General features: G+C 42.7%; 1 protein-coding gene across 4 annotated transcripts in view; it reads right to left on the bottom strand.

The window, feature by feature from the left end:
* LOC119853270 (protein LYRIC-like) overlaps positions 1-13,470 on the bottom strand; it is a 47,327-nt gene that overhangs the window by 17,447 nt on the left and 16,410 nt on the right. For 3 of the 4 annotated variants that reach the window (XR_006279732.1, XR_006279733.1, XM_038396147.2), the window contains 4 exons: positions 12,439-12,507; positions 10,238-10,477; positions 8,178-8,252; positions 6,213-6,311 (listed from right to left, as the gene is read on the bottom strand). Coding sequence is in view for 2 of the 4 variants with exons in the window: in XM_038396147.2 (XP_038252075.1) it covers positions 6,213-6,311; positions 8,178-8,252; positions 10,238-10,477; positions 12,439-12,507 (483 nt within the window). In the remaining 2 variants the exon portion in view is untranslated. The remainder of the gene's footprint in view (positions 1-6,212; positions 6,312-8,177; positions 8,253-10,237; positions 10,478-12,438; positions 12,508-13,470) is intronic. The other variant, XM_038396149.2, reaches the window with a different exon arrangement.

Here is a 13,470-nt window from a genome sequence, read left to right as displayed (position 1 = left end):
CTCCCAGATTCCCATCCACTTTTGCTTCCCCCACTAATTCTACCCGGTTTGTGAGCAGCAGGTCAAGAAAAGCGCTCCCCCTAGTTGGCTCCCCTAGCACTTGCACCAGGAAATTGTCCCCTACGCTTTCCAAAAACTTCCTGGATTGTCTATGCACCGCTGTATTGCTCTCCCAGCAGATATCAGGAAAATTAAAGTCACCCATGAGAATCAGGGCATGCGATCTAGTAGCTTCCGTGAGTTGCCGGAAGAAAGCCTCATCCACCTCATCCCCCTGGTCCGGTGGTCTATAGCAGACTCCCACCATGACATCACTCTTGTTGCACACACTTCTAAACTTAATCCAGAGACACTCAGGTTTTTCCACAGTTTCGTACCGGAGCTCTGAGCAGTCATACTGCTCCCTTACATACAGTGCTACTCCCCCACCTTTTCTGCCCTGCCTGTCCTTCCTGAACAGTTTATAACCATCCATGACTGTACTCCAGTCATGTGAGTTATCCCACCAAGTCTCTGTTATTCCAATCACGTCATAATTCCTTGACATCACCAGGACCTCCAGTTCTCCCTGCTTGTTTCCAAGGCTTTGTGCATTTGTATATAAGCACTTGAGATAACCTGTTGATCGCCCCTCATTCCCAGTATGAGGCAGGAGCCCTCCCCTCACAGACATTCCTGCCTGTGCTTCCTCCCGGTATCCCGCTTTCCCACTTACCTCAGGGCTTTGGTCTCCTTCCCCCGGTGAACCTAGTTTAAAGCCCTCCTCACTAGGTTAGCCAGCCTGCTGGCAAAGATGTTCTTCCCTCTCTTCGTAAGATGGAGCCCGTCTCTGCCCAGCACTCCTCCTTCATGGAACACCATCCCATGGTCAAAGAATCCAAAGCCTTCTCTCCGACACCACCTGCGTAGCCATTCGTTGACCTCCACGATTCGACGGTCCCTACCCAGGCCTTTTCCTTCCACGGGGAGGATGGACGAGAACACCACTTGCGCCTCCAACTCCTTTATCCTTCTTCCCAGAGCCACGTAGTCCGCAGTGATCCGCTCAAGGTCATTCTTGGCAGTATCATTGGTGCCCACGTGGAGAAGCAGGAAGGGGTAGCGATCCGAGGGCTTGATGAGTCTCGGCATTAGACTCTTCATTAGACCCGCTAAATTGACCCCGGTGGATCGATCACCATGTGTTGATCCCCCGGTAAGTGGAGACAAGCCCAGAGAAGAAGTACTAAACGGGCAAGAGAACAGAAGAAGTGGGATCTGGTGGATAGGTGGGGTGGGAAGAGCCAAAGAGGATATAGCTCGTGTAGCCCAATGGCTGGAAAGAGCGGCTGTAGTGCTGAATGGGTGGATGTAGTGCTGGAGGATGGTGTGGATTGCACTCTCAGCAAATTTGCGGATGATACTAAACTGGGAGGAGTGGTAGATACGCTGGAGGGGAGGGATAGGATACAGAAGGACCTAGACAAATTGGAGGATTGGGCCAAAAGAAATCTAATGAGGTTCAATAAGGATAAGTGCAGGGTCCTGCACTTAGGATGGAAGAATCCAATGCACCGCTACAGACTAGGGACCGAATGGCTCGGCAGCAGTTCTGCGGAAAAGGACCTAGGGGTGACAGTGGACGAGAAGCTGGATATGAGTCAGCAGTGTGCCCTTGTTGCCAAGAAGGCCAATGGCATTTTGGGATGTATAAGTAGGGGCATAGCGAGCAGATCGAGGGACGTGATCGTTCCCCTCTATTCGACACTGGTGAGGCCTCATCTGGAGTACTGTGTCCAGTTTTGGGCCCCACACTACAGGAAGGATGTGGATAAATTGGAAAGAGTACAACGAAGGGCAACAAAAATGATTAGGGGTCTAGAGCACATGACTTATGAGGAGAGGCTGAGGGAGCTGGGATTGTTTAGTCTGCAGAAGAGAAGAATGAGGGGGGATTTGATAGCTGCTTTCAACTACCTGAAAGGGGGTTTCAAAGAGGATGGCTCTAGACTGTTCTCAATGGTAGCAGATGACAGAACGAGGAGTAATGGTCTCAAGTTGCAATGGGGGAGGTTTAGATTGGATATTAGGAAAAACTTTTTCACTAAGAGGGTGGTGAAACACTGGAATGCGTTACCTAGGGAGGTGGTAGAATCTCCTTCCTTAGAGGTTTTTAAGGTCAGGCTCGACAAAGCCCTGGCTGGGATGATTTAACTGGGACTTGGTCCTGCTTTGAGCAGGGGGTTGGACTAGATGACCTTCTGGGGTCCCTTCCAACCCTGATATTCTATGATTCTATGATTCTATGAATGTAAGGATGTAGCTGGATGAAGCGGCAAGATAGAGTTACAGCACACTGGGTGCCACCCTTTGATGAGAGAAACTGATTCTGATGTGTCACTATAGTGTTTCAGGAAACCATTTAAAAGTTTTACACTCTACAGACTTCAGCCAGCTGCTTTTGACCCTATGTAATCAGGGTTTCTTCTCCTCAAGGTGACCAACTTGTTCCTGTGAGATCTTGATTTGCTGAAACACAATCCTCAGTACAGCTGGAGCAACTGCTCAGCCAATCCATTGCAGTCAATCTTTATGTGGCTGCTGCAGTAATATCCGGGAAGGGCAGGGGGCTGTATTACAGAGAGTGTAGAATACTTCCTGCTAGGACAACAACACCAAAGTACCAGAGAACATTGACTTGGGGAGCTACTAGGATCCCATGTGCAGGCAGGAAATTCCCATCTAAGGTTTACTTATAAGTAAGACCCCATGTTTGACACAAAGGTCACGGATTCCATGACTCTCTGTGACTTCTGCAGCGGCCGGTGCACCTGGTTTGGGGGCCACTTAAGCTGCTCGGGCAGCCCCTGGGCCAGGCTCACCAGCCACTGCTGGGGCAGTCTTGGGTCCCCCTGCCCCCACCAGCAGGAGTTTGGGTGCGGGGGGGGGTGCTCAGGGCTGGGATGTGAGGCTTACCTGGGGGGGTCCCCCGGAAGGGCGACGGCAATTCCCCTCCCTCAGCTCCTAGCTCCATGTGCTGTCTCTGCCCACAGGCACTGCCCCTGCAGCTCCCATTGGCTGCGGTTCTCAGCCAATGGGAGCTTCATAACCAGGGCTTGGGGTGGAGTGGAGGCAGCATGGGGAGCTAGAAGCTGGGGTCGCCACTTCCCAGGAGCCATGTAGGGAGTCTGCCCCAGCCCTGCCAACTCCCCCGCCGCCCCTGGCCGTCCTCCTGAGCTGCCCCCCACCCCCCTCACGTTTTAGTCAGGGATATATAGTAAAAGTAATGGACAGTTCACAGGCCATGAATTTTTATTTATTGTCCGTGACCTGTCCATGACTTTTACTAAAAATACCCATGACTAAAACACAGCCTTACTTCTAAGTGTTACAGATAAAAAGGTTTCACTAAAAATGTCTGAACTAGTGTCAACCAGATAGAAGGTATCCTCACTCTGCATGTTCCTTTGGAATAATTTGCTACATATGAAAGTCATAGGTGAATCCAAGACTGGAGACTTTTCTTTGTCTGAATGGATTCTGATTATTCTCTTGACATGAAAGAATTAAAATGCATTTTGACTTCAGTGCAGAATGAAGAAAGCAAGTCAGGAGACATAGGGGTAGCCCACAGGTCCTCAAGAAAATCTGCCTTTAGCAGACATGATGGTTTTAATGGGACAAAGCCAAGTCATCAGTTAAAAAGACAGACTGCATGAAAATGAAAAATGCTGTACTTACTTAGTAGAATGTTTTACATTTTCCAGAGTCATCCTGCCAGATGAGCTGTTACATTGATTGCAGTTTGGATGCAAGTCTCAACCCTACCCACCCTCTGTGTGAAATAGGTCATTATTTTTATCATGGATAAACTGGAGCAGAGAAGGTGACTTGTCCATGAGCCAGCGGCAAGCTAATAATAGAGCCCAAGGCTCATGATGCCTAGTCCCTTGCTCTAACCACTATGAAGTCCTACCAAAAAATTGCTAGGGAAATGAAAAGAAATTGATTGACTGTATTCCTCTGGATGTGTTGAAGTAACATCCTGTGGTCTTCAAGTTATAAGTGACATTTTTAGTCCTCATATCTGAAACAGTTAACAGGCCTTGTTTAAAGAGCTAAGTCACATGCCAGCACAAACCCTAATGACAGGCATTATCTCAGCTAAATCGAAGGAATACATGTGAGTGACATTCCCCTTCATTCTGCTATCTGATCAATGCTGCACTATGCAAATCAAAAATAGTAATAAATAATAATAATAATTACAAAAAAGCTGCTGTATGCAGAAAACCTTCCATTTCCTCTTTCAATTAAAATGTACAGTGAATAGCAACAGCTGCGGAGTTCACAGCTATATATTCAAGATGTCAGTTAAATGTGATGCTATTCCATGGAAGCAGAAAAGCTCTGTTTCCCTGTCTAACTGGGAATCAAACACAAAATGCTCAAACAGTAGCATATGCCAAATAAAATACAAGAAAGTACCAATGGAAGAGCCACCTATGCTGCCATCCTCCTTACTCATGTGTAGCCAGGACTATGCTCAGAAGTTATAATGCCAAGTGTCTGGCATATCTAAGCAGCTCCATCAAGATAAACAGAGTGCAATGGGCTGGGAACACTTGTTTTTCTTTAATAAAATATGTTATTTATAAAATCCCGTGACAGGCAAACTGTTGCATCTGTTCCAGAATCTTAATTAGTTGAAAATTGATTGAGAAATTGAAAGAAATTGAAAGATGCCAGCAGATTAATATCTGCTTCCTCTATTCAGTCAGTCATTCCGGATTCCTCTTTAGTTAGGATGACCATAGAAGTTAGAGATGAAAGAGGTCATGCAGGATAGAGTACCCCACCAGCAGAAGTATAATTAGATACTTCACTGGATCTTAGCCAAAAGGTGCAGAGAAGAAGCTACCAGATACCATACCACTTGTGCCAGCCTTACCTTCCAAGATCTATATAGGTCTTTCCCACAGATTCTAAAATTCAAACACTATCCAGTAGAAAACCTTGGTTGAAATCCTGCCTCCAATTAAATCAATGGGAGTTTTCCTACTGACTTCAATGGGTCCAGGATTTCTCTCCTTATGTTTCAAGGGATACTAACAGGATCCCAAATTTAGGTTCTGGTTTTTAAAATAAGTTTCTTGACAGAAGTTAATACATTTTTAATTATTTTTTATAAAAATATCAATGAAGCCATTTTCCCGCAAACATTCTAGCATCATGCTGGTGCGTGGGAACCAAAATGTCACATCAACTACAAGCTGTCCACTTTAGTTTCACCATCTAAGTTGAACGAAGCGAGAAAAGTAAACAAAATACAAAAAGTACATTGATCACTATGATCCCTTCTGGCCTTGGAATCTATGAAATAATAAAAAGCAAATCTAACTTTAACTTGTTTTTAACTTTAATAACCTATGTTGACTAGTAACACATTTTTAAAATACAAAGAAATCATATCCACAGTGTTCCTTTAAACCTATGGTTTAAAAAAACAAAACTCAAAATTCATGCAGAAATTCTATTATTAAAACAAATCTTTAAAAGAGATACTGTCAAGTCAAATTTACTCCCAAATTTAGATTTCGCAAAACCCAAGTTTTTATGAAATAAAATGTTTCTGTGAATTTAAAAAAAAATCCCAGCCGAAACTTAAAAACAAAGAGATGAACAATTCCCTGAAGTGTCTGCAACCTAAATACTGCAGCACTATGCTAGAGCATAAGAACCTGGAAAAGAAACTGATTAGAAATATATTGTAACTAAAGTAAAAATGAACAGTCTTGTTCAAGGTGATAGATGTGCACAAAGTAAACAACCAGGATAAATGCTAAAAAGAAAATCTGATTTGTAAACTTCATTCAGTTTTAATAAACTAAAGTGTTATTTATAAAAGAAGCAAGAAGGAACTTTTCAATTATAATTAACGATATTATTAACCATCAGCCAGATTTTTGGAGGTGTAAAGCACTTGCACTTCTGATTCATTTCAGCTAGAGTTGGGAGTCCTCAGCACTTTGGAAAATCAGAATTTTACTCTGAATGCGCATTGAATTCCGCTCGCCTTCCTCAAGCAAGCAGTCCGACTGGCCAATAGATACTTGGTAGATAGTCTCTTATTTTTTTATGCTCAAACAACAAAGGCAAAAAGCAACCTGCACTCATCTCTCCACAGACAATAAACAAACGAATCAGTCAATCAATCAGAAAATTGAACATACTCTGCCCAAGCCATGCATCCTCCACTGTGAGGAAGGGTAAGCTGGCATTCCAATTATATTTGGAGGGGCTGTCCTGAGATGATTTACTCTTCAGATTACCTGAATAGAAATAAGTATGCCTTTTAATAAAAAACAGAAACAATCACTTAGGTATATTCACATTGTTAAGGCCAATTAATCCTTTCCTGATCAGCACAGCTGTGGCATTATGGAATTTAAGCTGCAAAATTAATTTATGTTGCTCGTAACACTGAACTTATTTTAAAAGGCTGGACAAGGACAGTCCATGATTAAATTACTATCAGAATAGCCCTCTGAACAGTGATTGAACATGTATTGTTCAAAGTCATAATCTGTTTGGCTGGCAAACGACTTTCAGAGACACCAAATTGAAGTTTTAATTCCTACAGAACAAAGACCTCATCCATTATACACCTGGTAAAAAGCCAGATCCAACTCCCTATTCAAGTTAACAATAAGACTCCTACTGACTTGAAAGAGAGCTGAATCAGATCCACAGTTATCCCTTTTTATATGTAATGAAAAGTAGGGCAGAGAGAAAAAGCTCATAGAAAGAAGGAAGCCAAAACTTTTTTTGATGATTATTTGTAAATAACTGAATGTGCAGAGTTCACTCATACAAGTGCTGAGTAACTCCTTACAGCACATCAATCTTTTAAGATACTTGTATTATGGATGAGCTCTTCTCATAATATTTTTTCTTGCTTATTCTTCTTCATGTCGAAGATTATGTTTTTTGTGGCCTTTTTTTCAATCTTCCCCTAAATATTTGTTCTGTTTGTACTGTTCTGTCCTGTAATAGCTTGCCTTTTTGATGCTGTCACTAATGCAAATGAGAGCAATGATTTTTGTCTGTCTCATGTTGTCTGTTATGAGATGCCTCAGACCACTGTTTAATGGAAGATTGGAAAATATATGACTGAATAAGTTATACACTGTATCATCTGCAATGTCTTGCTACGGAGAAGAATTACATTATTTCGGCTTGCACGGCTCAACATACATGATGCATGTATGTATGTTTTCACTTAACATATCCTAAATGTTTAGGACCAGATTCTGCATTCCTTGTACATCCAAAACTCCTGTTGAAGTCAATGGGAGATTCTGGTGTGCAAGACCAAGTCTTTTCAAAATATTATAATAAGAATTCAGGAACCTAAACCTCACATCTACCTTTTTGCTCATCAGTATTACACATTGATAAGTCAGTGTTATGCTGTCTACTGTGACACTGCTTCAACCCAGCACCACTCAGGGCCTACATAGCCAAAAGAAGAAGCATAGACAATTGTAGGTGAGATTAGAGAATGCACAGATGAAGCTGAAGTGGAATGGGAGAGACCAAAAAAAACTGCCTCTCTCCCCACAGTTGCAATCATCAGATGCTCTCAAGCTGGAATTCCCTAAATTTAAAAAAGGAGCATGCTACTGGCGAGGTCTCCATAAGGGCCCCTCAACTTCGGCTCCTGGCCCTTCTCCCTTGGTCTGAAATAGCCTGAATTTTCTAGCTTTTAGAACACATTGCAAAGCCCAACTTTTTATGGGGGATTATGGGGAGAGAGTTTGCTGGCAGGACAATATTTGAGGAGGGTAGGGTGCTTTCTCGTTATCTGATCTGAAGCATAGTTACTGCTCCAATGGTGGAATTTGCTAATCTCTATGTTTAGAAGTGTTTTTTAAAATAACTGGTAAGGACACATCTCAAGTTTTAAAGTCATACCAGAATGACACAAAAGTTAGGACTGTGTTCAAGGAAATACACTGAAGTCAGTCACTAAAAGGTTGGAGCATCGGATTTCAAATGTGAACAAGGTGTGAGAGAAAACACTGCAATATGGCTAATGGTGGGGAGAATTTTTAAGGGTCTGAATATCTGGGGATATGGGTGATGGAAAACTCACGAGGAAGTGAATCAAAAGTGTCCACAGAAAGACCACTCACTTAACTCCATGGACAGCTCTGGTAAAGTCCCAAAGGTCACAGGATAAGCTTTTGCTTCTCCAACGTCCCATGTTCCTGGATTAAAAAACAAACCCAAACAGGGCATTCAAAATTGGTGCATGTGGCTTCAAACAGACACATACAGAATGTTTCAGTCTCTCCTCCCCAACCCAATGCTGCTGCTGGGAGGACAACCAAGTCTGAAAAAGTTAGCCTCTTAGGATATGTCTCCACTGCAACCTGACCTGTGACTGCAGCACAGGTAGACATACCCATACTAGCTTTATCTGTGCTAGCCTAGCTAAAAATAGCAGTGTAGACATGACAGCATGGGCTTCAGCGTGGGCTGTGCAAGCACGCTGGGGATTCTAGGTATATATGGATTAGCCCACACTGAAGCCAGTGCCACCATGTCTACACTGCTATTTTTAGCCATGCTAACATGGGTAAAGCTAGTGTGGGTATGTCTACCTATGCTGCAGTCACACCTCAGACTGCAGTATAGAAATACCATTAATCTGGAGGAAGTTTACATCTTCTTCTGATCCTCTCAAAGTGCACCAACTTAGACTCATCATGGACTTACTCCGATTTGCACTCTCACCCACTTACACATACATATGCATGCAACCCTCCTTACATATCAGCTGGGAATTTGGCCCACTGAATCTAAGGGAGTATGAAATGTTAATACACACACACATCCCTCCTGATGGGGCCAAAGAAAGGAGTGTAGCAAGGAAAGCAACTGACACTGTAAGAAAGTAAAAATTAAAGTAGGGTAACAACTTTGTGGCTCCTGAGTGTGTAGGTTACATCAACATTCCTTTCATATCAGTACATCTTTTAAGCTTAATGGAGTCTTAGTGTACAGGAGTCTTAAGATACACCATCTTATATCGCTGGCCTGCTGGGTTACTGGAGACAAGTCACCTTACTGACTTGTATATAATTCAATTCAATAGGATGGACCTTAATGAAAATCATATACTGATTTGAATTAAGTAGTAAAAATAATCATAAAAAGAGGCATTACCTAGAGCAAATCTATTTTGTTTTATTTTTCAACTTTCTTATCACACACTGTCAAAACTAGGAAGAGAAAGGGAAGATACTAAAGGTCAAACTTTTAGCCTTGCCTTACTATTATTTGTATCACAGTAGTGCCTGCAAGCCACAACCAATATAACGTGGTGAGACACAGTCCCTGCCCTGAAGCCAGACCAACAGTTAGAGACAAAACAGATGTACAGAGAGGAGAAGTGACTTGCCTAACGTCACACAGCAGGTCAGTGGCAGAGCAGGGAATAGAAACCAGCTCTCCTGAGTTTCAGTCCAGTGCCCTACTTGCTAAATCATGCTGCCTCTTGACTAGGCCTTGACCTTTCTGGGGTCAGTTTAGCACCTTTGGTTTAGGACAGGTAGGAGTCTCAGGGTATGTCTTCATACCCACCGGCTCGGTGGGCAGCAATCGATCCAGCGGGAATCGATTTATCCCGTCTAGTCTAAACCGCCGAGTGCTCTCCTGTCAACTCCTGTACTCCAGCGCCGCGAGAGGCTCAGGCAAAGTCATCGGGGGAGCGTCAGCAGTTGACTCACCGCGATGAAGACACCCGGTAAGTCTATCTAAGTACACTGACTTCAGCTACACTATTCTCGTAACTGAAGTTGCGTAACTTAGATCGATCCTGCCCTCCAGTGTAGACCAGGGCTAACTCTTCGATTTACAGGTGCAGCTATGGACTTTGTACTTTGCGTTATACTGTGAGCACAAAACTGCACCACCAATGCATCTACAATTGCATCTACTAAAATGGAAGGCAACATCTAGAAATCTGTCCCCAAGGTTTGACACAAACAGATTCCCGCCACAGAGTTTTTTTGCTCCCCAGCTGTTTTTGGTTCTTTGCCTTAATGCTAGAGAAAAAGTCTAGTGTGAACACTGTTCAATGAACAGACTGCAGGAAAATGCTATACAGGTAGGTTAATAGAACTGGCTGAATGTTTCCTTGCCCAAAGTCGGCACTCCTGCAGTGGGCTGGTTTACTGGAGACACTCACCTACATTGGAAAAAACATCCTCTTCAGACCGGGTGGGCTCAGATTCTTCTCCTGTGGCTTCTGAGTTCCTTACAGTGGAACCATCGACTGTCTTTGTCCCTGACTCACAGAGAGCTCCTTGTCCACTACTGCTGTTGTCCTCCGTCCCACTCACAGTGTGTGGCCAAACAGTTCCTTTCCCATCCCCATCACAGACTGCTTCAATCACCAAGGTACCGGGTGACACTCTGAAAGGGTTTTCTTGAAAACAAACATTTAAAATGGATTTTTTTTAAATAGGGTTGGGACCTTGTACAGGATAAACAAAAATGTAAGGCCTGATCCAAAGTCAATGGAAAGACACCCTTTGACTTCACTAAGGACCTGATCCAAAGCCCATTGAATATATTTACACACACAATAGCAAAAAGACAGAGTCCCGTGGTCTGGGGCTGGCAGAAGCTGAGAGCACTTGAATGTAGCACATTCAGCCCCTGTGGGAAAGGAGGGCATCACATAGCTCATCAGTGACCCCTTCGGGGGTTTAAGAAACAACATCAGAGGAGTCTTGTCCATTCTTCCTTGGCTGGAAAGATAACTCAAGGTCATAAAGGTACAGATGGCACAGAGTGTTAAAGGAAGAGAAAGAAAGGGAACTTCAGGTTTCCTTTCTGCATATGGAGCACCATTCATGGGAAAAGAAAAATAAACACAATTTGTTGAACATTGGTATTTTCAAGATTGCCAGAGAAACAAGCACTCGGAAGGACATTTATTAAGATAATAATGATGGTGATGATTTCATAGTGCCTTTCATCCAAAGGATTTCCAAAGCAATTCACAGACTTAACCTAAGGGTAAACAAAGCACCTCCCTAGTTTTTTTGTGTGGGGAGAAGGGGCCACAAATGATCCTGACCCCATCTCCATATAGCTTATGCTGCTACTGCTGCCTCCCTGCTATGAAACAGCAAACAGCACTCAGCAGGATTAGGGCTTATTTCATAGCTTCATATATTTTAATGCCAAAAAGGGACTATTATGATCATCTAATCTAACTAAAGCTACTGAATTTCTCCCAGAGATTTCCAGTACCCCAGTAACATGTGGTTCAATCAGGACTGGTCCCTGCTTAGCACTCTGGCCCCAACTCAGCAAAGCACTTACGCACTTGCTTAACTTTAAGCATGCAAGTTGCAGTGATGTAAACAGAGCTACTCACGTGAGTACAATTAAGCATGTGGCCTACATGCTTTGCTGGACTGCAGCCAGAGTGCTCAGCACCTCCCAAGATGGAGCCTCTGGAGCATATCTTCCGTAAGGACATCCAGTCTTGATTTAAAGACTCCAAGCGATGGAGAGGGTGGTCCCAAAAATATATAAATATTTGTACAGATCATAGTTCGTCATTTTCCTCCTGATCTTCACTTTTAGAGAAATACCTAAGGACACTTTAAGGTGGTGCCCCTTTGTAAACAATTCTCTCCTTCGCCACAAATGCCCATGTGTGTGTCACTTTGGGTCACAATTCTAACTTCGCATCCCAGCCTCTAAGATGTTCTGCTGTATCTTTGAGGATTTCTTTGCTGTGTTAATAGATTTACTGAAGAGAATTAAATTGCTTGGGGTTTTTTAAATGCATAAATTTCATGACCTGCTTTCACATACCAGAGTTATAAGAACATAATTAGCATAAGTACATAGGTCCTTCCTATATAAGTCAATGGAAAGCACTGTGAGATCACCAGAGGAAAGGTGATGTGAGTACAAAGTATTATATAATTAGCATTGGTAACATTTTGTCTCCCTTTTTATAGCTGCAAAAGAAACGACAACTTACTATAAATAGCTCTTAATTTCAAAAATCTTTTTGAAGTAGGCAATTATGTAGGTTCTATAAATCAACTGTTACATACAATTTTTGCTGAAGTTATACAAATGCAACATGATGAACTAACTGCTGCAGATCTCTTATTCACCTCATCTGTAAATTTCATTTGTTTTCAAAGTCCTGAGAATATCTTTGTGGGCTTTCGTGAAAGCGTGGGGTAAAAACTGAAGCTCTTTCCGTTAGCAAATGGCCTGTTATGGAAAATGTTTACTGTGAAATAGCAAATTGTCAGGCAGTTGAGGGGGTAAATAGGTTCTAGGGGAGAAAAATAATTGAGAGATCCAGACAGAACATATATTGTATGTGCACGTAAATACATATTGGAGGGTTACCTTTTTGTTTTAGCCGTTCTTTCCTTAAGTGTCTTTTTTCTCGGCTACTGATCTTGGTCTGCCAAACACCTGCAACACAGAACAAAGTTCGCCATCTCCATGCCACTAGTTGCTATGAGTGAATGAGAAATTTCCTGTATGACCCATATTTGTTTACAAGGCAAAGAAAAGGAAATACTCTCACGTACATGCTATCCAGTGATGATTATAAAATCGATGTTGCAACCATCTTGGTAACGGCCAAACATACAAAACACAATCACTGCGGTTAGTATCATGTACAATCCTAGGTATTGTAAGCATTAGAGTCTGCCCATCCCTGTGGCACCTTGGACTTCCAGAAACTCAGGCTACAATATATAACTACTCTGCAAGACAATACTGTCTGTTATCTGGGTTGACTGATGTATCGCCACATAATTTACCGCCCTTTATATAAAACAAACCACATGACACTCCTATCCTCAGGGAAGATGTCAGAGCAGAGAGCCAAGTGCACTGTATGCTTGATAACTGCTTTGGATGACAACGTCAATGAAAACATTAACTAACAAAAAGGGCACTATTCAATTGCCGTCTCAGTTGTCAATTAATCTGACTCATAGCCTGGAGCCATCATCCAGAAGCTCCTGGGCTCAGCTCTGTGGAAGAAAACTATTTACCTAATATTTGTATATAACACTAATTCTTACTTAGTTTTCTAACCTAGTCCCTGACTAGATCGTTAGATCTACTTGGGGACATGGCTCCCTCACAGGGTTGACTGTTCACATGCAATCACCCTTGTACATATTGGGCCAAATTCTGTCCTGATTTATACCCTGTGCAATCCCTGTTAAGTGAATGGGCCTGGCACAAGCTGTCAGACAAGGCAGAATCTGAGCCTTTGATTTTGCTGAGCCTCCCACCTCTTCCAGGATGAAATAGCTCATTATCTGCTCAGTCTGACTAAAACAACAAAAGTCTGTTTGAATGAAGTCCTTGAAATTTCCTATTTTTCTTCTACGCTCCAAGGAACCACTGTTTGATATT

The sequence above is a fragment of the Dermochelys coriacea genome, chromosome 3, assembly GCF_009764565.3.
Source record: "Dermochelys coriacea isolate rDerCor1 chromosome 3, rDerCor1.pri.v4, whole genome shotgun sequence".
Taxonomy (NCBI): domain Eukaryota; kingdom Metazoa; phylum Chordata; order Testudines; family Dermochelyidae; genus Dermochelys; species Dermochelys coriacea.
This window is presented reverse-complemented; position numbering and strand designations above follow the sequence as displayed.